We start from the raw sequence: 26469 nt of genomic DNA, 5'->3' as shown, positions 1-26469 counted from the left end.
GAACAACAAAAGTAGAACAGAGCTTTCCAAACTGTGTTGTGACACGTTAGTGTGTCTTCTGCAGTGTGTATCTGTGTCCCATGAATGCTCCCTGTTCTCCTTGGACTGTAAACCTCCAGTAAAACTGAATCACTGTGCCACAAAATGATGCATGTCTAAAAAGTGTATCACCAACATTAAAAGCTTGGAAAGCTCTGTACAGTATTAGGTGATTAACAAAGCAGTTACTCTGAGCTTTACAGCAGAGGATTGGGAGCCCCTCCTCCCATGAGGGGATAGTGATAGAACAAAGGCAAAGGGTACAGGTAGCTTGGAGGAAATGGTTTTCACTGGAGAGAAATGAAACTGAAAGTGTTTATGTCTCTCTCCATTTTTTCTTGTTACACAATCTTTTTTATGCAAACTTTTCTACACTACAGTGAGGGGGGAAAGTATTTGATCCCCTGCTAAATTTGCCTGTTTGCCCTCTGACGAAGAAATGACCAGTCCATAATTTTAATAGTAGGTTTATTGTAGCTGTGAGAGACAAAATAACAACAGGAAAACCCCCAGAAACCCAGAAGACAAAAGTCAGAGATGGATGTGCATTATAATGAGTGAAATAAGTATTTGCTCCCCTATCAACCTGCCAGATGTCAGGCTACCTGGTATCTTCACTGTATGTGAAGAGCTGAGATTAGAAGCACCTGCTGTAAGGGAGAGGTCTTACCTGTAATCGCAGCTCGTTACAGTACCTGTACGAAAGACACATGTCGACAGAAGCAATCAATCCAGCAGATTCCAAACTAGCCACCATGACCAAGACCAAAGAGCTGTCCAAGGGTATCGGGGGTGTCAGGGTCAAGACTGCACGTTATTTAGGTGCCAGGGCCATGCATGGCACCCATGGCCCCAGGCACCCACAGTCACAGGTGAAGTTGGCACTCCTGATCTCTCAACCTAATGTACCTCACGGCGTTGTTGGAGGAGGGAAAGCCATGTGTGCCACCTTGAACTCTATGGCGAAAAGGTGGGACATAAAAGAGAACAATAAATTAACAAGCAGCTGTACTATGGGTGCCATGTGCATTTCAACTCATAGGTACATATCAGCAGGAAGTATGTCAAAATACCAGCCTGTACCTCCCGGAAAGAGGCCAGGGTGCTTTCAAAAGATAAGGCTGCACCGTTTCCTTCTGTCCCAGCTCCTATGCTTTGAATTGTGGCAGGTTTTTTTTCCAGGGGAAACTTGCTAGAACTCACTTCTGGCACTTCTCAGGTGGCTTCTGGAATCTCTCAGGTGGGTTCCATTGCTATTCTAAGAGAAAGAGGGAGGCGATCCTGGTATGTTCCAGCATCTCTTTTTCTACAAAAATAGCACTGATTAGTGCTATCACAGATAGGTGCAACTCTTGCTGCAAGGGTGAAATAAAACCTGTAGAATTTCTGCCTGCTGCAAAACAACTTGTAGGGTTAGGGAATTTCTGGCTGCGAAGCAACCGGTATAGAGATGCATGGGCGTAGCAGGTGGGGGCGAGGGCAGCTGCTCCCCATAATCAATAAAAACCAATACAGATCTGAGGTTCTGTCCCCCCCTCCCCCCCATCCTGGCTACGCCCATGTAGAGATGCAGCGTTTCCGACGGGAGCTTGGCCCGATCTCCGATCTCCCCTTTCTCGCCAGCGGCGGCGGATTCTACCTTCCGGAGAGGCGGCCGCGCTGTTTGCATGCGCCCTGCTGCGTAGCTGTGATCCAGAAAGCCCGCCGCCGCCTGGGCGGAGGGCGCGAGGAGGAGAGCCAGCCGGACGCGGGGTCCGCGGAAGGTCGTCTCCGGCCAAGCAAGGCGAGGGAGGGCAGGGGGCGGCGGCGGCGGCTCGGGGCTCCTCCTGCAGCGGCGCTCGCGGGCAGGGCAGCGCCGGGAGGAGCGAGGGCGGGCCGGCCGGCCGGCCGGGTGTGGGCTCGCTGGGCGGGCGGGCCATGGGAAGCCGCGCGAGCGTGAGCAAGGAGCGCCTCGGGGGTTCGCCGGCACTGCGAGCAGGTAGCGGGCGCGGGGGTGTCGCGGGGAGGGGGCGCCGGCTGGGCCGCGATGGAGGAGCGTGGAGGTGGCGGGTGGGAAGCGGAGCGAGGGAAGAAGGGCAGCATCCCGGGTGCGGGGAGGAGGCCGCGGGGCGCGGAGGAACAAGGCAAGGGGCAGGCAGCCCCCGGGGACGCTGCGGGAAGGCAGGCAGGCAGCCCCCTCTTCCCCGACCTTCGAGGGGACTCCCGCCCGACCACGGCGCGGCTCCCCCGGGCAGCCTCGGTCTTGTAGCCCCTTCGCCCCCTTCGCTCGCTTTCTCGGGGGAAGCACTGCGCGCTGTAATCGAAACACCCTCGTCCCCGCCCGTGTGAATGTGTTTGGCCTCTTATTCCCGGGTTCAAGGCGTTGACAGACCGTGAGATCCAACGCACGTGTTTTCCTTGCAAAACTTTTTGGGTCTTCTTCCCTTTGGCCCCACTTATTTTTCTCTCCCGAGTCCCGCCCGCTGCTCTGGTCTTCAGCTCATCGTTTTGGACCTGAGTAGCAGGAGAGAATCCGAGTTGATATTCAGGAAGTACATTGTCAGTACAGTATTTGTATTTGAATTCATCCTGGGGAAGCAAAGAACGCTTGAAGACAGTGCCCCAGAGCCACCTATGCAAAGCAGCCCTGCTTGGCTCAAGTTGAGACTAGTGCTTTGGCAAGCCACCCAGCATGTAGGCTGCTGGCATAACTTGTGCCAGGAAGGAAGGAAAGAGGTGGAAAGACTGCTCACCTGAGCAACACCTGCCGGGAGGGGAGGGGATCAGGAAGAAGGTGGGAGGAGCCGCATTTGACGGACACCTTTTCTCCTCAGGAGACAACGCTGCCACCATGAGCCATCATCAGCCACTGGAGAAGCTGTCTCGGACAGACATCTGTGGGATGCTTCGGGAAGAGCTGTGCAAAGGGAATGACTTCCAAGAGTCAGACACCCACATCTTCATCATCTTGGGGGCTTCGGTGAGTTTTTTCCCTTTGGACCACTGCGGACCTGATATATACTGTAGGCATCTTTATATTTTGTGGTCTTTTCTTGTCATCTAGCAGTATATGTTTTATGAAATAAATGAAACCAAAACTGGGACAAAAATTTCCAGCATGGCCAGCCTGATCTCCAGGGAGGGAGAATCTAGATGGCTATATGGCTGTGCAATGGGCATGGGAAATGGCAAAGGTACACACAGGTATGGAACAGGTGAGTGGTGCTGGCCCTCCATTTCCGTTGGCCATATGCCCAGGGCAAGTGGGTGGGTTTCCCAAATCTGTCATGTGACTGGTATTAATAAGGGGAGGGGGGAGCCATGTGCACTACCTTGCACTTCTTGGAGGAAAGGTGGGATACCAACATAATGATAAAGAAACAATGTATTGTTATAATTGTATTTGAGAGGCTTTTTTGTTTATAGCACTCTAAGCTATTCATTCATTCATTAAATTTGTATCTCACCTTTCCTTCTAAAGGAGCCTGAGGTAGCTCAATATAACTTTGAGGTTAAACAATAGGAATAAATCAGTAGAACAGTAAAAACAACAGGGATGGGGGGTACTCAAGTGCTGAGAAAAAGTTGCCACAGAATGTAACCGAGCTTTTATTCTAACTAGTGTTTAAAAGCAGGATGCAAGTGTTTGTGCCACAATAAACTACACACAGGCATCTGTTTCTTCATCCCCTCTTCTTCTTTCTTCCTTCTTCCTCAAAACTTTCAGGTTGGGGAGAAATTTTGTGTGACCTAAAAATGTCTTCTGTTCTGACATCATAATGTTGCATATTTTCTTGCTGGCACCACCCAATTGTTGTTGTTGTTGTTGTTCAGTCGTTCAGTCGTGTCCGACTCTTCGTGACCCCATGGACCAGAGCACGCCGGGCACGCCTATCCTTCACTGCCTCCCGCAGTTTGGCCAAATTCATGTTAGTAGCTTCGAGAACACTGTCCAACCATCTCATCCTCTGTCGTCCCCTTCTCCTTGTGCCCTCCATCTTTCCCAACACCAGGGTCTTTTCTAGGGAGTCTTCTCTTCTCATGAGGTGGCCAAAGTACTGGAGCCTCAACTTCAGGATCTGTCCTTCCAGTGAGCACTCAGGGCTGATTACTTTGAGAATGGATAGGTTTGATCTTCTTGCAGTCCATGGGACTCTCAAGAGTCTCCTCCAGCGCCATAATTCAAAAGCATCAATTCTTCGGCGATCAGCCTTCTTGATGGTCCACCCAATTAAATAGGTAATTGATCCCACATATTATGGGGGCAGAATTTGACACAGATGGTTTTTTTCAGTGGGTGGGAATCCCATATCCCATGCCGTGTGTTACTATGCCTCAGTAGAAGCTTTCTGTTAACTGAAAAGGGAACTGGATTTTGTTAGGAACATTCTCTTTTCCTTTTCATAGTCTGTTGGATCAGCCTGGAACTCCGGAGGGTCATCTCTTGCATTTTTCATTACTCCACCACTGAGCTCCCAGCTGTTTTCCATCACGGCAGTAGCTCTGCTGTGACCCCACTTTGCTCTGCTCCCACATCCCCTTTTGACCCAGTCTAGCATCTTCCCTTCCAGAGCTGTGACTCACAGCCACACAAGGTTTGTGCCTGGTGACAGGATGCTGGTGTGGCCCAAATACCAAAAACAGGTGCTTCAGTCACGCTGCCCTGAAGCAGCCACTGGCTTCTCTTCCTGCCCCTTGTATAAGTGCCTTCTTGCGCTGGGAAGCGGTTGTATAACTCTGCACAGCAATTACCGCGTGGTGTGTAATCAGCATCCCTTCTGGTGTTTGTGAGCATGCTTGAAGGGGTAGGTGGCTAATCCTGGCATTGCATGGATTTAGCAATGTGTTGGCAATCCACTGCTTGGAAATATCGGCCTAAAGTGGCTTGCCTCCTCACCATTGGCTTGTTCACCATTCTGCCCCCTTGCTATAATTGCAAAATATTCCCTGCCTATGCAGTTGATTGTTTGGCTGGGGAGCAATTTCAGTGAGAATCCAACCTACTGCACTCACAAAACCTAATCCTTGTAAATACACTTGGTAGTGTGACCACATTTGAAATACTGTGTATTGTTCTGGTTGCTTCAGCAAAAAAGGGATATAGTGGAGCTGGAAAAGGTTCAGAAAAGAGCAATCAAAATGATCAAAGAGCTGGAGCAACTCCTCTATGAGGAAAGGTTACAACAGTTCGCCTGATTCTTCAGATGGTTCTTATGTTGTTACTCCTGAGTCATATCCTACCTTGTATCTTTGTTTCCTTTCATGCTCAAGATGACACACACACACTATGCGGTAAACCACTTTGACATTTTTCTTAAAAATATAAAGCGGTATAGAAATAAAATAAATAAATATTAAAAAGAGTGGGTGCAGCAAGATAATGGGGTGCTGTCATAAGGGTACTGTCAACAGTGTTTCAGGAATACCAACATAAGCTATACTTGTTAGTTGTTAAAGGTCTTTTGTTCTGGGAATAGTGGCAAGGGAGATGTTGACCCCTTCAATTTAAAAAGAGAGACACAGAGGTTTAAAGGAGCCCTCTGTCTACCCTGGAGCTCACCCCGTCATGGGAAATTGAACCGCCAACCTTCTGATCGGCAAGCTCTGTGGTTGAGACCCCAGCACCACCCGCATTAAATGCCCATGGTTAAGGGCATTTAATTCACAAAGGTGTTATATCATATCTGTTTGATGAAGAGGACTGTCCACAGATGAGAGGGAGTGATGCTAAATGGGAATGGTTCGAGGATGAGAGATGCCATTGTAAGACCCACAGTAGCTGCCATATCTCTTTTGTATTTCTTCCTCTGGTCAAAATAAAGGTGCATGCCTGTGCTTTTTCTGGCCTTAGGCACATTCATGGCATTTTGGAGCCTTCCTCCTTAAATACAAATCCTGCCAGTAGTTTGGTGAACTTCATGGTGCTGCCAAAATGATTTCCTTCTGCTTTTTTCTCTGATCTCTGTTCTTTGTGTCTCTTTCCTGTTTTCCTTTCTGGGGTGGGTTGGCCTAAGACTGCTTGGGCCGCCTTCTGCATGGTTGCAGTTCATCGCACAGGAGAGAGAACAGGGAGCACAGCTTTAGCAAAAGGAGAAGCACCAGCTTTTGCTGAGTCACTGGGGAAGAAGGTGTGGTGCTCTCTGTAGGTAAAAGAGGGAAGTGAGCCTTCTGGTATGTGGGGAAGTACCAGTCTTCCTTTGTTGCTTATTCTCAGTGAATGAAAACGCTACCAGTTTGGAGCCATAATATATAATTGAAAGGACAGACAGCGTCCTTGGGAAAAACAGAAAGTTTCTACCAGGATACCTCTGTTGTTAGCCTTGTGGATTGTAGACACAACGTGGCCAGTCTAGCCTGTTCCTGTCAGACGTGGTTGAGCAGCGAGCCGATGTTTGGTCTGAAAGCACAGAATTGTCACACTCACTCCCCAAGACTGAACCATCTGGATGCACCTGAGTGTGTTTTAGGGTAGTTCCAGATGCCAGCTTTTCCCCAGTGGTGTTAAGGCTATTGCGGGCAACTAGCTAGCTGATTCAAAGGAATGATTGCCAACAAACAACAGATGTTTTGGAGAAATGAGGCCTTGTCTTTTAGTCACTACCAATTTGTAAGGACTAGCAGGATTGGGAGGTTAGAATTGCATCTAAACGGCAACTGCCGCTCAGAATCTTAGTCACAGAAAATGACAGTGTGATAAAGCACTTTGTGTTTTTAAGGGCTCTTGTCCTGCTGCTGCCATTCATAACAAGGATTTTGGCTTAGTTCCCATTGAGGTAGTAAACATACAGCTGGTTGAGGGGGTGGCATATACTCTGCAAACTGTACACACATACTCACGTACAGTCCCTACATAGAGAAAATTAGTGCTTCCGGGAGAAGACAAGACTATGATGTTTTCCCCTGACATAGTTTTCTAAATGCCGGTTTGTGGAGCTCAGTTCTTCCTGGTGTTCTGCCGCCTGAAGCGCTACTTGAGTCAAAGTGGGGTGTCCTGCCCCACAATGCTCCTTATCTCCGTTGCCCAGTGGTGGTGGCCATGGGTTCTGACAAGGGCTTGTGAGACTTCAGCGAGACTGCCTTGGCTGTAAGTCTGGGACAGGGGTCTGCAACCTTTAAGACAAAAAGAGCCACTTGGACCCGTTTCCGAAGAGAGAAAAAAACTGGGAGCCGCAAAACCATTGCGGCCCACAAAAATATAAACACCCAGAAGCGCATAGCACAATTAGACAGGTAATGAAGAGCAGGTAATGAAGGCAAAATGGCAAAATGTAGGGGGCAGCGCCCCCTACATTTTGGCGCTAAATGCACCGGCCCTGCCTGGAGCCGCAGCAAAGGTGCAAAAGAGCCGCATGCGGCTCTGGAGCCGCGGGTTGCAGACCCCCGGTCTGGGAAGACCTGCCCTCTGCCTCGCAGGCCTTTTCCCATGTGGCCCAGACGGACTTCGCCACAAAAGAGGCCAGAGACCATATTGGCTGCCTCTTAGAGCAGACCCAGGGCATCCAGCCTGAGCTTCCACAGCTGACAAGATGGGCAGCGACAGCAGCAGATATGTTCTGTGCTTAATATACTATTTTATTTTCTTGATAATTATGCTGTTTTAAATGTGCACTTTGTATTTGACTTCCTTTAGTAATGTTTTGTTTTGAAATCTTACAATAATATTTTAGTTTTCTGTTAATTGCTGTGCTTTTAATGTGTTCCGGACTTTCTTCAGTGATGTTTTATTATGGATTGTTTTATTTGATGCTTTAATGTAGGTTGTAAACCACTTGGATATCCCCCCCCCCAAAAAAAAAACACAAAAGTGCTGTAGAAATGAAAGATAACAATGATCTCATAGGATCTCACTGGAAATCAGTGCCAATGGCAGTAGCAGAGGCGGCAGGGGGCGTGGGTGGGGTCACCTGCAGGGGTCCCGTGTCAGGGCTTCTGCCTCCTGAGGTGGCTGCTTCACCTTGCCTCATGAAGTGGTGTACTGTAGACACAGGTATATATCACCTCAAGAAGAACTAGATCATTGGGAGCTGCTGTGAATGACTGAGATCTTTTAGGCAATCCATTGTGCAAGGCAGTGCCCATGAAATTAAACGAGGGAGATTACCAGGCAAATAGGAGGCTGCCCTGTCTGAATCACATCATTGGTTCATTCTGACTCATCATTGTCTATCTCAACACTAACTCGCAGCAACTCTGCAGGGTTGAAGGTAGGGGCCTCTGCCAACCTTGCCTGGAGATGCCAGGGCTTGAACTGGACCTTCCAATGCAGAGCAGAAGCCCTGAACTGTCATAGCTGTCAACCTTTTCCTTTTTTTGCGGGAAATTCCCTTATTATAGCATTGGGGAAAAGCAGGGAGGGTTGACAGCTATGCAACTGTGGGTCTTCCCTGCCAGGGAAGAATAAAATGTACAAGGAAGTATTGCTTTTTACTACCTTTCCTCATTGGAATTGCTGTGTTCTGGTAGCTTACACTTCCTGCGTCTGTTCAAAAGCAAAAGCTCAACATCAAAAAAACTAAGATCATGGCCACTGGTCCCATCACCTCCTGGCAAATAGAAGGGGAAGAAATGGAGGCAGTGAGAAATTTTACTTTCTTGGGCTCCATGATCACTGCAGATGGTGACAGCAGCCACGAAATTAAAAGACTCCTTCTTGGGAGGAAAGCAGTGACAAACCTAGACAGCATCTTAAAAAGCAGAGACATCACCTTGCCGACAAAGGTCTGTATAGTTAAAGCTGTGGTTTTCCCAGTAGTGATGTATGGAAGTGAGAGCTGAACCATAAAGAAGGCTGATCGCCGAAGAATTGATGCTTTTGAATTATGGTGCTGGAGGAGACTCTTGAGAGTCCCATGGACTGCAAGAAGATCAAACCAATCCATTCTCAAGGAAATCAGCCCTGAGTGCTCACTGGAAGGACAGATCCTGAAGCTGAGGCTCCAATACTTTGGCCACCTCATGAGAAGAGAAGACTCCCTGGAAAAGACCCTGATGTTGGGAAAGATGGGGGGCACAAGGAGAAGGGGACGACAGAGGATGAGATGGTTGGACAGTGTTCTCGAAGCGACTAGCATGAGTTTGGCCAAACTACGGGAGTCAGTGGAGGATGGGCGTGCCTGGCGTGCTCTGGTCCATTGGGTCACGAAGAGTCGGAAATGACTGAACAACAACAAATTGAATTAAATGGGGGTTGCTCTGTGGAAAGTGTGGTTAGGATTGCAGCCAAAGTTAAACTGTGTATTCGTTTGAATACCAAGCCAATTCTAAATGCATGTGACAGGATCAGGTTTTGTGGCACAAAAGTGAGGGTTTCACACCATGCACAACCTCTACAGTAAGTAGCTTGTCTAAATACTCACCAAGATTAGTGCTTATTCTTTCCCTGTAGACCAGGCATCCCCAAACTGCGGCCCTCCAGATGTTTTGGCCTACAACACCCATGATCCCTAGCTAACAGGACCAGTGGTCAGGGATGATGGGAATTGTAGTCCAAAACATCTGGAGGGCCCAAGGTTTGGGGATGCCTGCTCTAGACTTTAAAGCAGAGATGGGTCCCCGACTCCCACTAGTCTCTGCCAGCACAGCTGAAAGCCAAGGAAATGAGTATTGCAGTCCAGCAACACTGGTGGAGGAGGGGTGTCAAACGGTAGCTACCCTTTGCTTTAAGGTTAAGGACAGGGAAAGAATGGTGAACAAGGTTTTTATAAGTGCTTCAGGTGAGAAAGCTGAGGCCTGGAAACGGAATTAGATGAGAATTGCAGATTTGATGTCTGTAACTTGTAACCACTAAGCCTGTTAGCAGCTTTAACAAAATATTAGTTGATCAAGTGTCTCTTTGTTTAGTCAATTAAATAATAATTAGATTTGCATATTACCTAAAGCATAACATAGCTGTCTATTAAGAAATATTGATGTATGAGACAGGCACTTACAATCTAATCATCCAAAGCTAAGACCCATTGTTAGAGGGAGAAATCCTTCTGTGTTGATTTCTTGTACTATTTCTTTATTAAATTTTTATATTGCCCTTCATGAGGCAATCACAGGACTGTTTACAACATAAAATACTGAACACACTGCATAACAACAACTACGTAAACAAAAAGCCCAATAACCCCCCTCCCCAAAAAATCATTTAAGAGGCCTTAGATTAGCCAAAGGTCTGGGAGAAGAGGAATGTTTTCGCCTTGGCGCCTAAAGATACGCAACAAAGGTGGGCCTCCTTAGGGAGAGCATCCCACAAGTGGGGAGCCACCGCAGAAAAGGCCTGTTCTCACGTTGCCACCCCCCAGACTTTTCATGGAGGAGCCGCACAAAGAAGGGCCTCAATTGACGATTGCTGGGTCTGGGTCAGATCATAGGGGGAGAGGCAGTTCTTGAGGTACTGTGGTCCTGAGCTGTTGAAGGGTTTTTAATGGTCAAAACCAGCACTTTGAAATAGTCCCAGAAACTAATGGGCAGCCAGTGCAGTTGGGCCAGGATTGGTGTCATATGCTTGAACTGCCTTGCAATTCTGCACCAGCTGAAGTTTCTGGACTGTCTTCAGAGGAAGCCCCATGTATAACAAATTGCAGTAATCTAACCTAGAGTTTACCAGAGCATAGACAACACAACACAAGCTATCCCTGTCCAGAAAGGTGTGCATCTGGGCCACTAGCCAAAGCTGATGGCAGAATATTAGGGTATTCTCAACCCTGGTAAGAAATGAGAACCAGATAGTAAATAAATAATGAAATAAGCAAGTGTGCATTCAATTTGCAGAGCTGCACATTAGAATCAGCTCCACCTCTTAGTTAGAAATTAAGCTGATTAGAGCTTGCAGCCCTAGTAGCTAGCTGCTGAACTCCTCTCGCAAGGGAGAAACAGGAAGACTTGCAGGCTAAGCTGCTGGCGCCTGCTCAGGAGGTTCTTAGCGAAGGTAATAAAAGGATCACCTGACCTGTGTAGGCAACAAATACACCTGGAAAGAAAGTTGTGTGCCCACACTCCATCCAGCTGCAAACCTCATGTGTCCTGGATGTTTCACACCTTTTTGGCCCAGGTCACAGCAGGTAGTTGACTTAGTAGTGTTTGCATTAGATAAGGAGCTTCTAGCCCTGGATGGACACAAGAGGGCTTCTGTAGGTCACTGGCACTTGTAGCAGCAGCGGTAGGGCATTGTACTTTGTGGCCAAAAAAGAAGAAGAAGCCATGTGAATCTGAAATGCCTTGCGGCTCAAGAAGGGTCTGGGGATAGATGTTTGGAGATTTACAGCAGGGGAGGGGGGAGAGGAGTCTATATTGTACCATTGATGGGGCAGTCTGTTACTTACTATTCACTGCTAAGCACTGCTAACCTACATCAGTGGTTTCTAACCAGTGCACCATGGCACCCAGGGGAGACTTGAATGGTGGTCAGGTGTGTTGTGGCAGCACAGCCTCTGTCCCCCCCCCCACCTCTGATGCCCCCCTCTCATGTCCACAGTGTTACAAACTGAGGTATAAAAGCTAGGAGCCAAATTGCTCCTGGAGCCTGGCTAATTGCCATCCCCCCCTCCCCAATGCAGCAGCGCTTTCTTTCTTCTTTTTCAAAAAGCATGAACAGTTAGTTGGGCTGCTGCAGGGAACCACGGCGCACCCTCCACCACTGTGGGGAGGTGCAGCGGTTCCCTCTGCCGTCACGGGTAGGCGCAGCAAGGCCCTCCGCTGCCACAGATATATATTGTGATCTATTGAGATATATTTAGCTGGTGATATATCATGTTGTTGAAAACCAGATATTGCCCAGCCCTAACTGCAAAACCAGGACGTGAGTGGCGCTGTGGGTTAAACCACAGAGCCTAGGGCTTGCTGATCAGAAGGTCGGTGGTTCGAATCCCCGCAATGGGGTGAGCTCCTGTTGTTCGGTCCTAGCTCCTGCCCACCTAGCAGTTCGAAAGCACGTCAAAGTGCAAGTAGATAAATAGGTACCGCTCCAGCGGGAAGATAAACAGCGTTTCCATGAGCTGCTCTGGTTTGCCAGAAGCAGCTTTGTCATGCTGGCCACATACTGTACGCCGGCTCCCTTGGCCAATAAAGCGAGATGAGCATCGCAACCCCAGAGTCGTCCATGACTGGACCTAACAGTCAGGCGTCTCTTTACCTATCTGCAAAACCAAACAGGAAGGGACTGTTGCTGTTGGCTTCTGTGCGTGCTCTCTCTCTCTCTCTCACCCCCCCCCCCCAAGCAAAGCAGACGCACAGTTGCTGCTCATGCTGCTTATTTCTAATCTTCTTCTCCCCTCCTTTCAGGGTCTCCCCCTTCCCTACAAAATCTGCTCCAGCAGCAAAGCCCATTGGGAAAAGGTGGTGGCATTCCTGGTCCTGCATGGCAGCGGGGCTTGCTCTTCCTGGCCACCTCCTCTTGCCTGCCCTAATAACCATAAGCACACAGCTCCTCTTTGCTCCCACCAGGCAGCTCACCAAGAGGCTGGCCAGGCAGGGAGGAGGCAGCTCCCTCAGAGTTTCACACCCACCTCCTTTGCTTGTCATCCAACACCCAAGCAGCCAATCTGTCTTTCTGAAGCAAGCTCTGCAGGGCTCAGGCCAGGAAAAGAGAGAAGTTTCTTCACTTCTCACAGACCAGCTCAGGCACAAAGCTTGGCTTGGTCATGTTTGAGCAGTTCCCAGGTGTGGAACGTGCCTGGTGAATGGTGAATTTTGAAGACCGCTTCTCCATCTCCAGAGGCTTGCACAGCTGTTTGTTGCAGCAGCCCTGGCTACAAGTTCTTCAGGCAAATGGTCCTCTGGAGTTGGCCAGGGGGTGCTGGCTGCCAGGAGCTGAGGTGGCCTCAGACTAAGTAAGCAAGCGGGCACAAGGTCATCCGGTTCTTTATTCTAAACCATTCTCCTGGGCCTGGTGATATGGCAGGCGTTGCCCAGTGCTGCAGAGCTTTCTACATCCAGATCTTTGTAAGCTGCTTTCACCTCTGGGATTGGAAACCCTTTTGGGTTGAGCAGAGATGTGCCTTATTCTGTGCCACCTGGCAATTTCATTGAGGAACCTTTCTTTTCTCACATACTTCTGCTTGTGCTTATTGAGCTGAAGAACAGAGAAGCCAGGAATGCTGCTTTTATGCCTGGAGGCAGGGCTGGGTGCCCAGACCTTTGCTGACATGTCCAACATGCCCAGGGCTCCTCACAAAGGTTTTGTGTTTTGCAACAGGCAAACCTCTTCTCAGTATAGCAATACTGTACTGGGGAGGGCAGGAGAAAGCCATAGTCCTCTTGCTGAAAGATTAGGGCGGGCTTGAACTCCTGCATAGTGAGAGATTAAATGTTGTGCACACAAATGAACAAAAAGAGCTTGGGGGGGCGGCTGGCCCTGCCTTGCAGCTTGTTGAAACAACATTTCAACATTCCCCTCACCTCTGAATAAGGACATCTGGGTTTAGGAGGGGAGTTTCCAGGTCAGAAGGCACCTGGATTTATAAAAATCAATCTCAGGAGAACCCTTGAAAATCTCTTAGGAGGGCAAATAATGGGCAACAGACCTATTTGATTGTTTTTATTCGGTATATATTCATTCCTAATGCTTATCAGGCTAATACCAATCTCTCAAAGTGATTCACATTTAAAAAATCAATAAAAGCATTAATAAAATATTAGCAGGGTTTTTTTTAAAAAAAAAAAGCCTAGCATTTATGTTAGCCACCAGCAAAATCAAATAGTACAGCAGCAGAAATTCGAACCATCTTGGAGGACAAAAGCCTTCCTGAGTGCGAATTCTTAGCAGTCAGGTAAGTTTTACTCAGAGTAGGCCCATTGAAATTAATAAATTTTACTAAGTTAGGGTCATTAATTTTAATAGATCAACTCTGAGTAAAACTTAGTTGAATACCACCGAGTTTTTAAAATTTGATCTTTAAAGGCCGCCGCCGCCACCAAGAATTCCCTAAATCTTCACACCCCAGACAGTGGCCCACCTCAGAGATCCTCCTGGGCAGATTGGAGGAGGAGCCAGGGAAAGATGTTCCCTCCTTAGGCCACGTGCAGGCCACAGTCTCTGACGCTCAACACCAGGTTTTATTTCTTTCTCTTTCTCAGAAACATTATGATCCTGGTAATCTGAGGTTACATTTTGGTTTGTTCCAGGGGATTTTGTTTTGTGGGGGGGGGGGGGCTTTGCTGGGATATGTCACAGAACCTTTCACTATTTTCTGACCTGGAAAACAGAATTGCTTCCTCCTTCTAGCACATTGGGATAAATATTCTGAAGGGTGGCATATAAAACCCCTGAAACAAATAAATCATCTGTGATATTTTAACAGTAGAATGAAGAAAAGGGGGGAGGGGAGGAGTTGCAAGATTCACAGTGGATGAATGTGAGCAAGTGTTAGTCTCTTGTAGCAGGAAAAAAACCAAGTTTCTCTTGTGGCCCCTTAAAGACTGACAAATTTACTCTGGCATAGCCTTTGATGGACTACAGTTCCCTTCATTGGACACGTTTTACCTGATTGATGTACAGGGTGAGTCTTTTGAAAGAGGCCCCGTGGAACATGTCTTCTCTGTATCCACGGGGCCTCTGAAAGGACTCGCCCTGTATAAATGTTACAGTTACAGGTAGGTAGCTGTGTTGGTCTGCCATAGTCAAAACAAAATAAAAAATTAAAAAAAAATCCCTTCCAGTAGCCCCTTAGAGACCAACTAAGTTTGTTCTTGGTATGAGCTTTCGTGTGCATGCACACTTCTTCAGATACTGTATAAATGTGTTAGTCTTTGAGGTGGCGCACAGGGTGTTCTGCTGCTTAGCAACCAGATAACTGATTGGCTGCTGACTCAAACATGAGGGGCTGCACCGATCGCCCACAGGTGTGGGCACCAGTTGGGCTAACGCTGCATGACTAGGCATGTTTGCAGCCGGGCTTTCTGCCAGTGGTAACAAAGCTCGCTGGCTGCCCTGGGATGAAAGGACAAAGGCGACTGCCAGGGGTGTTTCATGCAGCGTGGCACTGCCAGGCACAGGGAGGAGCTCAGGCTGGAGGGAGGAAGCACCCGTGTCAGGGAGGGGATTTGCAGTAGAATGCCAAGCTGTAGCTTTTGGGTGCAAACTTCCTATACTTCCTGAATGTCCCCCAAATCTGGTTCTATAAAGTATGGCCGGGTCTTCAGAAAAGATGTGAGGGCAGAGGTGGGCTGCCTTTTGTCCTTCCCCTTAGCAACCCCAGTGCCGATGCTTTGGGAGCAGGGAACTATGGGAGATTGCAGTGTGGAAGGGGCAGTGCAAGACTGGAGTCGTCTCCTTCCTGTGATTTATTTAGGAAAGGCAGGAGGAACCTCCATCTTACGCCTGGTCAACTCTTCTTTCCTCAGTTATTGACTGATGACCACAGATATACCAGCAGGAATTAATTGGTGATTATTATCAGTGTGTTTACATCAGTGTTTTTCAACCTTTTTTGGGCAAAGGCACACTTGTTTCATGAAAAAAATCACGAGGCACACCACCATTAGAAAATGTTAAAAAAAATTAACTCTGTGCCTATATTGACTATATATAAAGTAATTTTTCAATTTTTCCCACGGCACACCAGGCAACATCTCGCGGCACACTAGTGTGCCGTGGAACAGTGGTTGAAAAACACTGGTTTACATGACCATATGCTTCAGTTAGGCCAGTGGGGATTTAGAAGGAAGGCTGTTACTCTCTCAGCCCAGCTGAAAAGACTAGGCTGGCTCTTTGGAAGCAGGGATTTAGACAGGGACTTTTCTGTTCTGGGTCACTTGAGTTCTAGCCCCATACATGCCACCCCTCAGCCTTTGCCTCAGCACACATTCTTCATCTTATGCTTTCTGTGATAATGATGACCCCCCCCCCCCCGTTTCATAATTGCAGGGTGATCTAGCTAAGAAGAAGATCTATCCAACCGTCTGGTAAGTTAACTGCCCCTGAGGCTTTGCCTTCCTTGTGCCATGGGGCTGCCCATTTGAATTCGCTGGCGGAGGAAGAGGAGTGGGGGGGGGAGTGCACCGCCCCCAACAGCGCAATCCCGGTGGGGTGCCATCGCGGCTGCCCCCCACCCACCCGCGCTGGGTGCCACGCCCCCAGGACGCCTTGCCCCTGGGACACGCTCCAGCCCCGCCCTGCCCCGCCCCGCCTGCTCTCCGCCCCCCAGTGCTGAGCATGAAGCTCCGCCACTGTTTGAATTGGGCCTGTTCTGATTTCCTACGCAGGTGGCTGTACCGCGATGGGCTGCTTCCGGATGACACTTACGTGGTGGGTTACGCTCGGTCCCAGCTCACTGTTGCCGACATCCGCAAACAGAGCCAGCCATACCTCAAGGTGAGACTTTCCTCCTCACCTGCTGCCTCCTCAGCCCACAGGGCTTCGTTTACATGCTTAAGTTTGTTGCATTTGCCACTAGGAGTGATTGCTAATAAGCTGATCTCTTCTGCCTGGCTGGCTGGCTGGTGGCAAACGGCTCCTGCCCTAGGCAGTTGGATACATTATTAGGATGTAAAGATTGGGGAAGTACAGGCAGCCCTCCTCTTTGCAGCATAACAGATCTATATATCATTCCAGGCCACCCCTGAAGAAGAACAGAAATTAAACGACTTCTTTGCCCGCAACTCCTATGTCTCAGGAAAGTATGACGACCGGGCCTCTTTCCAAGGCCTGAATGCTCACCTGAATAGCCTTCACAATGGCCAGAAGGCAAACCGCCTCTTCTACCTGGCCCTACCACCAAGTGTCTATGCAGACGTCACTGGCAACATCCGGGAGAGCTGCATGAGCACTGTGTAAGACTTGGGGCCTGGCAGGGGAATCAGGTTGGGGGCAGGGTTAGCAGGAGGGCACTGTGGCAGGTTTGCTCAGGCAGAGGAGTTCTCCCTCCCTTGGTGGCAGTCGGAGGAGCTGCAGGTGGCCCCTTCCAGTAATGTGGGAAAAGCGTCTGCAGGCTCTCCTGATCCTGTTATATGGGGTGGCAGGTGGGCAGGTAGGGAGAGCAGAGTGACATGCCACCAGGTTATGCAGATGGAAAAACCCAGAATGGAGGTGTCAAAGAAAAACGTTGGACAGTTTGAGTAGGGTCATTTCCTTAGTGGACAGGTATAATGCAGTTACAGGTAGGTAGCCGTGTTGGTCTGCCATAGTCAAAACAAAATAAAAAATAAAAAAAAAATCCTTCCAGTAGCACCTTAGAGACCAACTAAGTTTGTTCTTGGTATGAGCTTTTGTGTGCATGCACACTTCTTCAGATATGATGCAGTTCCTCAGCTTAGCAGTTACATACACTTGTAGCGTAAAGTAATCCGACTATGCTGTTAATTCCCAACAGACAGCCTATGGCAAAAGTAAAAAAAGGTATTTCCAGCAACACTTGCTCCCTGCAGCAATCCAACATGCATTAGGTTCTAGCCAAAGGGTGGGGGCTAACTTTCTAGAAACACAAGGGTGTTTTTACTTCATTTTCTGCTTGATCACTCTCTGACTCACTCACACAAGTTTGCTCACACAGGACCAGCTGAAGATGCAGAACAAACACACCTAAATTAACCCTTTTTTGTCCTTTTTCTTTGCATGCATAAACTCACATACACTAATAGCAAGAACAGATAATTAAAAGAGCAGGGAGTGAGCACAGCAGTGATCTTTCTCCATGGCACAGGTGGTGGCAGTGGGATGAAGAGAGTGCTTCAGGAACCTGCTACCTCTGCCACTGGTTTACTAGCACAGGTAGTCCCCAGGAAACAGCAACTGGCTGTGGTTTGTTCCCTCTTGATCACACAGTCAGTGGCGAGTTCCAAGTTTGCTATCACGTGAGGCATGTAAAAATAGCCCTAAATGTCAGTCCAGCTTTGATGAAGACGAGGCAAGAGTTGCTGTCATGGAAGGTGTGAGCCATTCCTGGCCTCAGTAGGTACATCCAGGGCAGGAGATAACACCCAAGCCTGCCACCTCCATCCCTTCGTTCAGTGTAGTGTAGAGAGTGCTAGTCCCCTGCCTCTGATTCATTGGCATCCCTGCCCGAAGGATGCCATTGTCTTCTATGACTCTTTCTTCTTTTGATATGCTTGGCTTACTCCCTTGAGCAAGAGCCACAACTTCCAGCCTGTCCTTTGTTTTGAACCAGTTCATTCTTCTTCTTTTTAAAAAAAAACAACAAATAAAAATAGTTTTCTTTATTTCCATTATATAACAATTACAGAAGGGGAGAAATGGCTACAAAGCAAAACCCCAACTCACTCCTCTCCCTTCCAGGATGGATCAGTTTGTCAAAGTCCAGTCTGTGATTTCAGTAGTTGCCATTCTTCAGGGTTATCAGTAAAGTATTTTATAAAAGGGTGTCATATTTCAACAAAACGTCTATATCATTTCTTTATTATTCCATGCATGTAATATCTTTGTTAAGTTTTCTCATACAGCAACAATCAATCATAAAACTTGACTTAAAGCTAATTAGAAGATTAGCCCTATATCCATTCTCACTGCCTTCTACACTGTATCTAAAACAAGAGTTCAAATATAATTAATTGCTTTAAAATCCCCTATGGAGATTCACAGTCTTCTTTTGAGGAGTAAGATGACTTTGAAGCCATTCTAGAAGCTTGTTTCTCTTCCTCTGTAGGTAGATTTATAGCTCTGTCTTTCACTTCAAAGTAGTAGCTTATCAGCATTTTCTTTTGCTCTTATGCTTTTAATTATTGGGGTAATTAATTGCTCATGAGTGGCTTAAAGTTGCTAAAATGGGGAGGAAGGAGGTCAGAGCCATCTTAGCTGGAGCTGGAGCTGGAGCTGGAGCCCCCAAACCAGTTCATTCTCGAGCAGGTGGTTCATTCTCTTCCGGACGGAGGGCAGCTCAGAGCTGATTTTTACCTGATCTGTGTGGATGCAGATCCCTCCCATGCAGTGAGCAGCTTGTGTAACGTGGAGGAAGTGCACTCTGGAAAGAAACAGAGGGGCACGTCTTGGAGCTGCAGAAATCCCAGCTTATGGTACTGGCCAGCATACTTTCCAGAAGTCGGCTTCTGTGCACGGCTCACACAAGGAGGCCACTCCTGGGAGCTGATATTCACGTGCCTCAAAACCAATTTGTAAAACATCTCAAAGTGGCAGTTTGAGAATTGGTGGTGGAAGGAAGGCACCTGCTAAAGGCAGAACAGTTGAACACATCACTGACACAGGGGCTGAGATATCTGGAGATTCTGTGCTTTTAACGTTTATTTTTAAATAAACTGGAGGGGTACTGTAAAATGTACATACATTCCTTACCCATTGGTTATACAAGTTGTGTTGGTTGAATCTGTATTTTGCTATATTGAAAACTAATGAAAACATTTGGCAGGAGGAAATAAGCTGGTGGGGGGAAATGGATTGAAAATGTATGGCTGAAAATGCACCAGCTGTGACTGGTGACCTTGGAAACTGGAGAAGAGCTGAGCAAGACTTGTGGTTATCCTAGTGTAGGATTTCAGAGCTCTGCAAAACACCTTGAACCTCATGAAGGCCAGTAAAAATGGAATAAATATTGCAAAGGAAAATAAAGCACACCTACGAAAATCTGCTTGATTCACATAGCTTTTCAGGGGTGGGTATGTGTGTGTGAACGTGCAGTATGAGGAGAGGGCTCTAGGACTCACTTAGATATTCTCTCTCTCTCTCTCTCTCACACACACACACACACACACACGCTTGTAACACCCCACACTTAAAACTGGCCTTTGCCATCTCCTGCTTCCCAATTTTCCAGGGGCTGGAATCGTGTCATTGTGGAGAAGCCTTTTGGCAAGGACTTGGAAAGCTCTGACAAGTTGTCGAATCACATCTCCACACTTTTCAGTGAAGACCAGATCTACCGCATTGACCACTACCTGGGCAAGGAGATGGTGCAAAACCTGATGGTGCTCAGGTAAAACAAGGGGTTGGGGGGCAGCATCCAGAGGCTGTGGTAGTGGGTGTACATGGGACCTCGGCAGCAACTGCCTGGGCTCAAGCATTGTTCAGTCCTCTGACAAATGCCTTCAGGCTTGGTTCTACCTATGTGCTTCAAAGGTCTTTTCAAATTTGTTCTCAACTGGATTAGGGGCAGGGTATGGTCTCCATTGGAGTGTTGTTTGGTGGGGCTCAACCAGTAAAAATAGGAGCCCTTCTGTTCTGCTGCTCAGCTGGGGCATCTCTGCCCTGTAGCCTCAGCCTGAGTCTCAGGTCATTTCCCCCTTCATTTGCAGATTTGGAAACCGGATCTTCAGCCCCATCTGGAACCGTGACAACATTGCCTGTGTCATTCTGACCTTCAAAGAGCCATTTGGCACTGAGGGACGGGGTGGCTACTTTGATGAGTTTGGTATTATCCGGTGAGAGAGTGGGGGGGGCAGGGCGAGGGAGCGTGTGGAATCATTTTCTTGGTGTGTTGGAGGTGTGCAAACCACTACAGTGATCAACAGACGTAGCATTAAAATTCCACAGAGTTGTAATTCACTCAGATGACAGATGAAGCAGAAACCCCATATCTGCCCAGATCAAACATAGTTTGGCTTCGAAATTCTCCACCTAACCCGATTTTCTGTGGTTTTTGTGCTGCCTGTCAAATTTATTGTGCACAGACTGCCTTGCAGCAGGGGACAGCCACACGGGTTTTCCTGCTGATCCTCATGCTGGTCAGGGCCCCAGTTCGTCACCCCATTTGCTTTCAAGACGCTGCTTGTGTGCAGATCTGCAAGGAAACCTCGCAGTTAGGCTGCATCAGGCCACCAGAAACAGAAGTAGGAAGCACATCTGGATGGTGATGATTGAAAGAGGGGCGTGACTGGTGATTGAAGTACTGTTCCTGTGTTGTTGTTGTTCAGTCGTTCAGTCGTGTCCGACTCTTTGTGGACCAGAGCACGCCAGGCACGCCTATCTTTCACTGCCTCCCGCAGTTTGGCCAGACTCATGCCAGTCGCTTCAAGAACACTGTCCAACCATCTCATCCTCTGTCTTCCCCTTCTCCTTGTGCCCTCCGTGTTTCCCCACATCAGGGTCTTTTCCAGGGAGTCTTCTCTTCTCATGAGGTGGCCAAAAGTACTGTTCCTGTAGCTAATACTGATTCCTTCTGCCACCTCTGCAGGGATGTAATGCAGAATCATTTGCTCCAGATGCTTTGCCTGGTTGCCATGGAGAAACCAACCTCTACCAACTCCAATGATGTGCGTGATGAGAAGGTAGGAGCATGTCTAGGACTGAGTATCAGATGGTAACTAGAATTTGGACCCAGCACTTCTGATCTGAATGTCCTTAAGCAAGTTACTGTTTCTGTGTGTGTCTGCCTTCCTTCGCTTCAAGTTGGAAATGAATTGCCTGCTTTCCTTGGGAAGGTCCACTCTCTTCAAAATTAACATTAGGCAGGCATTTTGGTTGTACTGTTTGTGACACCTACTATAAACTACTCTGCTTAGGCAAGCCTACTCAGACATGTATACTGTATTGGTTTTTAAACTGTTTATTTTATCTCTGCTTTGGGTCATTGATGATGATGAAGTGGAATATAAATCCTCTGAGATCACAAGAAGAAAATAAAAATAGAAAAGGTGTTGCTCACAAGCCCCGAGTGGAGACGCTGGTGCCCCATAGTGGCTGAGCACCCTTGGCTGTCAGAACTAGGCTCGTTATTTTGGGGCACAGGGTTTCTATCCTTTCCTAGTACTCTTAAGAGCGTTTTCAGCCAAGATTAATTTTCTGTGTGGTTGTCACTTCTAGGTGGGAAATGGTGCTCAGGCAGGGGACTCAGTCATGAATGGTTGGTGCACGTGTGTCTTGCCATGTGCACATGCCACAGGAACCCAGCACCCACTGGAGAAATGTGTGTGGCACATATTTCCTTAACAGCTGCCATTTCCACATAGGAGATTAATTCTGAAACTTGCAATCTTGAAATTGCCCAGAAGTAAGCAGTTTATGTTAATACTGAGTTCTTAGCTTTGAGACCCCACAGCCACACACAGCCACACACACACACACCTTTTTCAGATCACTTTTGCTAGTTTGTGAGGATCTCAGACGGTGTTCTTGTCTTTCTTCCAGGTGAAGGTTTTAAAGTGTATCTCAGAGGTGAAGCCTGAGAACGTGGTGCTTGGTCAATATGTGGGAGATCCCTCTGGCAAAGGGGAGGCTCAGAAGGGCTACCTGGATGACCCCACAGTCCCAGCTGGCTCCACCACCCCTACCTTTGCTGCCGCTGTGCTCTACGTGGACAACGAAAGGTGGGATGGTAAGTACAGTAGGAGGGAGGGAAAGAGGGAGGGGTAAAAGACCAACGCCTAGAATCCCAACTAGAGTCTCTGTCTCTTTCCCTCTTGAACCTGCTTCTCCCAGGAGTACCATTTGTCTTGCGCTGCGGCAAGGCACTGAATGAGCGCAAGGCTGAGGTGCGGCTGCAATTCCGGGAGGTGCCGGGCGACATCTTCCAACGCCAGTGCAAGCGCAATGAATTGGTGATTCGTGTTCAGCCCAACGAGGCCGTCTATACCAAGATGATGACCAAGAAGCCAGGCATGTTCTTCAGCCCAGAAGAATCTGAGCTGGACCTCACCTATGGCAACCGCTACAAGGTACCATTACCAAGCGTTTCTCTCTTTATAGGCTAAGGAGACTCCCAAATTCTGTGCTTGAGTAATAACAACTTTGCATAGGTAAAAGAGGCTTCCTCTCCACATGGTTGTTAAAGGTGCATGGCAGACCTATTGGAGACCTTGCAGAATTTTTGTTTCTTTATTTTGAGTAGAAGCATGACAGTGTGCGGATTGGTAGCAGGAGGAGATGAGCAGTAGTGGCGGTGGAGGGGTAGAAATGCTCAGCTTGACCGGGCCCACAAGGGTCTGGAGGCTTGAGGGGTGCGGTTGTCATTCACCCTCTCCACCTTCTGGAAAGTGAAACTATTGCTGGCACATTTTCAGACATGCAAGTGTATTGCTTTGTGTGGCAGCCACTATGTTGAGACAGACACATGGGATCAGCACTTTAGATTCCCAGGCTTCTTAGCACTGCAGTGTTCTGCTCAGAAGGTGTCCTGCCTGCTTCTCAAATTCTTTCCTTCCAGTGACAGTTACAAGGAATAGAAGGCACCCTCTCAAAAAATGGAGGTACATCGTGGTACACAGCACATTCAACCTCTTACTCCTGTCTCCTTTCTACAGGATGTGAAGCTCCCAGATGCTTATGAGCGCCTCATCTTGGATGTTTTCTGTGGGAGTCAGATGCATTTTGTGCGCAGGTACATGCTGGCACCCAGGGGTACCAACTTGAATAAAATATTGGGGGGATCCAGGTGACCTCTGCTTTGTCTGCTGGCAGGCACGGTTTGCATTCGATCCACACGAGCAAACGGGCATTTCCTCTCTTTGTTGTCCATTTGTAGGCACAGTTTGAATTCAATTGTGCCTGCAAACAGGCAAAGTGGGGCTTGCTGTCAGCACCAGTGATTGGTGCTGTCTGCAGGCGCAAGTGGCTAAGGAATCAGCAGGAGTCCACTGAGCTCTGTTTCCAGCTGCGCTTTTATCTGCCTCACAGCTGACATTACATATGTGGGACAAGTGAGTATGGTTTGAGTAAGAGGACCTCATGTGCCAAATGAGGACCCCTGTCAGATCTAATGAGGCCTATGGACCAGGTTTCCCATCTCTGGCATAAGACATGATGACTAAAAAATATTTGAACTACTTCTGCACTTTAAGGTACCGGTAGATAACTTCTTCAGAGTTCAGTAACCCAACCCAGCACTTTCCTCCTCCCCACAGTGATGAGCTGCGTGAGGCCTGGCGAATTTTCACTCCGCTGCTCCATAAGACCGAGGCAGAGAAAACCAAACCAATTCCCTATTGCTACGGCAGGTGAGTTTGGAAGAGATAGTGGGGTGAGCTCAAATACGTATGGCAGTCGTTTCTTTTAAAAGCAGGCTCTATGGTTGGCCCATCTCTCTGAGGTTTCAAGGGGAGATTTTGGCGATGGCTGTCAACATGTGAAGAAGGGCAGTGTTAGAAACGGAGACATGAAGGCTAGGAGCTAAATGGCACCGTAAACCTCCGTAAGGGGCGCAACAACTGAATGTCTAGGCACATTTCCTTTTTTATAACAAGAATTCAAAGCTGAAAATGAATAAACTGCAGTTAAAATACTGTGTTCATGTTTCACATGGTCTAGTCCTTCCCCTGTCCCCCCCCCCCGATATTCTTAAGAGGGTCTCTTCTCTAGTCTTCAGAGAGTAGCTGGAAGTGGGGAGCAGAAAAAGGTCCTCCTTTCCTTCCACTCTGCAGTTTTTATCTGTAATCTGTACTGTTTATCTGTACTGTGCCCAGAGCTTAGAAACTGCTCACGCTAATGAAATTCCCTGTTGCAAAATGTGCCTAGAACAGTGGGTCTTTCAAACACTGCATATGGGCCCCCTAAACCCCTTTCCTGCCCTCTCCTCCTTAATGGGCTTGGCCATGGCCCTCAGTCTTTCTCTCTTTAAAAAAAAAACAAAAAACCTTTGTCATATATATATATATATATAAAAACAGACAGAACAATTGTAACAACATGTGAAAATTAAAACATGGAAAACAAAACTATATAATAAGAAGAATGAGGACAGTTGCACATTCTGGGTTAAGATAGTCTAAGTGGAAACTATTAGTGTTATCAATCTAGTTCCAGATTTGCCAGGTTTATGACGAGGGTCATCCTGCATTAAGGGTCTCAGAGCTTGTGTTTTTAATCTGCTCTTTTATTATATATGAACTTGATTAAAATTAATCCCAGTTTGTGTTAAGATTGGACCAAATTAATTTTATTTGGTTAATAGAAACAGTGGGCCTGCAACTTACATTCGCTTTACTTACACTACCACAACTTTACACGTTGCTTTCTTTGCTTACTGGGCTTTGGGTAGCGGGGTGGGGGCTCTGGGAATGGCCTTGTGGTACTGCCCACCCTACAAATTGAGCAGAACTGAGCGGAAAATACTGTATATTCTCCAATGTGATTATTGTAGCGTAGGGTGAACTTTCTTGGATCCGCAGCGATACCCAGATGGTGGGAACTGCACAGTGGCTGGGGAGGAGAGCTGGTCCAGTGGTAGAGACAATGGCAGAATTCCAGGCAACCTGGCTCAGTTAATTAGTACATTGGGAAAGGGCGCTGCCATCTGCACTTCCACACTTACCTGTTTTTTGAGTGCATGTTTATAGTTGATGTGGGGTGCTAATCTAAGTTAGTATGATACCCAGAAATCAGCAAAGGGGGATAGTATTTAGTACTTATATACAATACATAAATGGCTGAAAATGGAAAACAAACAATCAGGATTCTGGTCAACTTTTGATCATAATCAATGCTGCTGCTATGCTGTTTCAGGGATGGAGACAATTGCATTTGGCCTTGAGTAGGAAACAACTGCATCCAGCATTACTTTTTTTAAAACCAACTTTATTGAAAATTGTAAAAACAATTAGCAAACACAAAAGTGTCTTCCAAGACAAATACCTGTATACAGTCGTACCTCCGCTTATGTATCCCTCCAGTTATGTAAACTTTGGGAAACGTAAGTGGCAAACCCGGAAGTATATTTCTGGGTTTTTCCCCACGCGCAGAAGCGGTCTCTCCAGGTGCGAAAAACCTCAGGATCCGGCCAGACCTCTGGAACGGATCCCGTCCGCAACCGGAGGTACCACTGTATATGTTAAGTCTTGTATGCATTCATCCACACGGCATCAAAAACCAACTTAGAAAAACCTTTACATTACCAATTCAGCTCATACCCAGAGAGTATACTTCAATCTAAAGCATTAAGATGGTTTTGCTATTGGCTGCAACCAGAATTACTAATGGGGAGCCTTTTTCCTTTCTAGCCGTGGCCCTGCAGAGGCAGATGAGCTGATGAAGAAGGTGGGGTTCCAGTACGAAGGCACCTACCGCTGGGTCAATCCTCACAAGCTGTGACCACCAACTGGGTAGCTTGTATGAAGGGGTGACAGCTGCTCTTCACTGCAGAAGCCAAGCTGGGCAAAGGGATCTCTGCCCCAACTCCTGCCTGCACCTGAAAAACAGTGGTTTTTGTCCTAGGACCACCTGCTGGCCCTGGGCACCAGTGCACTCCTCCAGCACCCACTGCGCTTGGGTGTGGGCCTAGTCATCTTCTCTACTGTGGGCCCTGCCTCTTTAGTTTCGCTCCTTCTTGGACTGCTGGCTGCAGCTGGGCCAGATGCCCCATTTCAGCTTCCTTTCTGTGGGGGGAAGTCTCTTGGGGGCCTTCTTAAACCCTTGCCCTCTTTTCCATCTACACAAGCTGCTCTTTCAATTGCACTAGCTCTGCTTTGCTGCATTACTTGTTACATTCCTGTTCGGTGTGCATCTCAGTTTTATATATGATGCTGGTATGTAAATGGAAGTTGTTACAAGGAGACCCGTGGTCCTTGCATTTATTTCAAGCAGCTTTAGTCTTGAGGGGGAGTCAAAAACTACTTCTGTCTATGAACAAATGG

The 26469-nt window shown here is 47.7% G+C and overlaps 1 protein-coding gene across 2 annotated transcripts; it reads left to right on the top strand.

The window, feature by feature from the left end:
- Positions 1–1764: 1764 nt before the first annotated feature.
- Positions 1765–26388, top strand: G6PD (glucose-6-phosphate dehydrogenase). Of its 2 annotated transcripts, none has more exons than XM_033172814.1 (13): positions 1765–1822; positions 2853–2998; positions 15869–15906; positions 16207–16315; positions 16556–16773; positions 19725–19883; positions 20203–20328; positions 21081–21174; positions 22034–22220; positions 22325–22560; positions 23146–23222; positions 23746–23838; positions 25837–25927. In XM_033172814.1, exons 2-13 carry the CDS (start codon positions 2870–2872, stop codon positions 25925–25927), a joined length of 1557 nt encoding a protein of 518 aa, XP_033028705.1. In that variant the 5' UTR covers positions 1765–1822; positions 2853–2869. The 2 variants fall into 2 exon arrangements, with proteins under 2 accessions (XP_033028705.1, XP_033028704.1); XM_033172813.1 differs by lacking the exon at positions 1765–1822 and adding an exon at positions 1943–2017 and having other exon boundaries at positions 25837–26388.
- The last annotated feature ends 81 nt before the right edge of the window (positions 26389–26469 follow it).

Source organism: Lacerta agilis, chromosome 16 (genome assembly GCF_009819535.1).
Source record: "Lacerta agilis isolate rLacAgi1 chromosome 16, rLacAgi1.pri, whole genome shotgun sequence".
Lineage (NCBI taxonomy): Eukaryota > Metazoa > Chordata > Lepidosauria > Squamata > Lacertidae > Lacerta > Lacerta agilis.
Note: the sequence above shows the minus strand (reverse complement) of the source record. Positions and strands in the feature narration are given on the sequence as shown.

What these genes read in the sequence shown, in the direction of transcription:
- G6PD (XM_033172813.1), top strand. Translation starts at nt 1,957, where the DNA reads ATGGGAAGCCGCGCGAGCGTGAGCAAGGAGCGCCTCGGGGGTTCGCCG. An exon ending in AGAGCCAGCCATACCTCAAG is followed by an intron (nt 16,316 to 16,555) that starts GTGAGACTTTCC and finishes ATATCATTCCAG; the next exon opens with GCCACCCCTGAAGAAGAACA. An exon ending in ATGATGTGCGTGATGAGAAG is followed by an intron (nt 21,175 to 22,033) that starts GTAGGAGCATGT and finishes TCTTTCTTCCAG; the next exon opens with GTGAAGGTTTTAAAGTGTAT.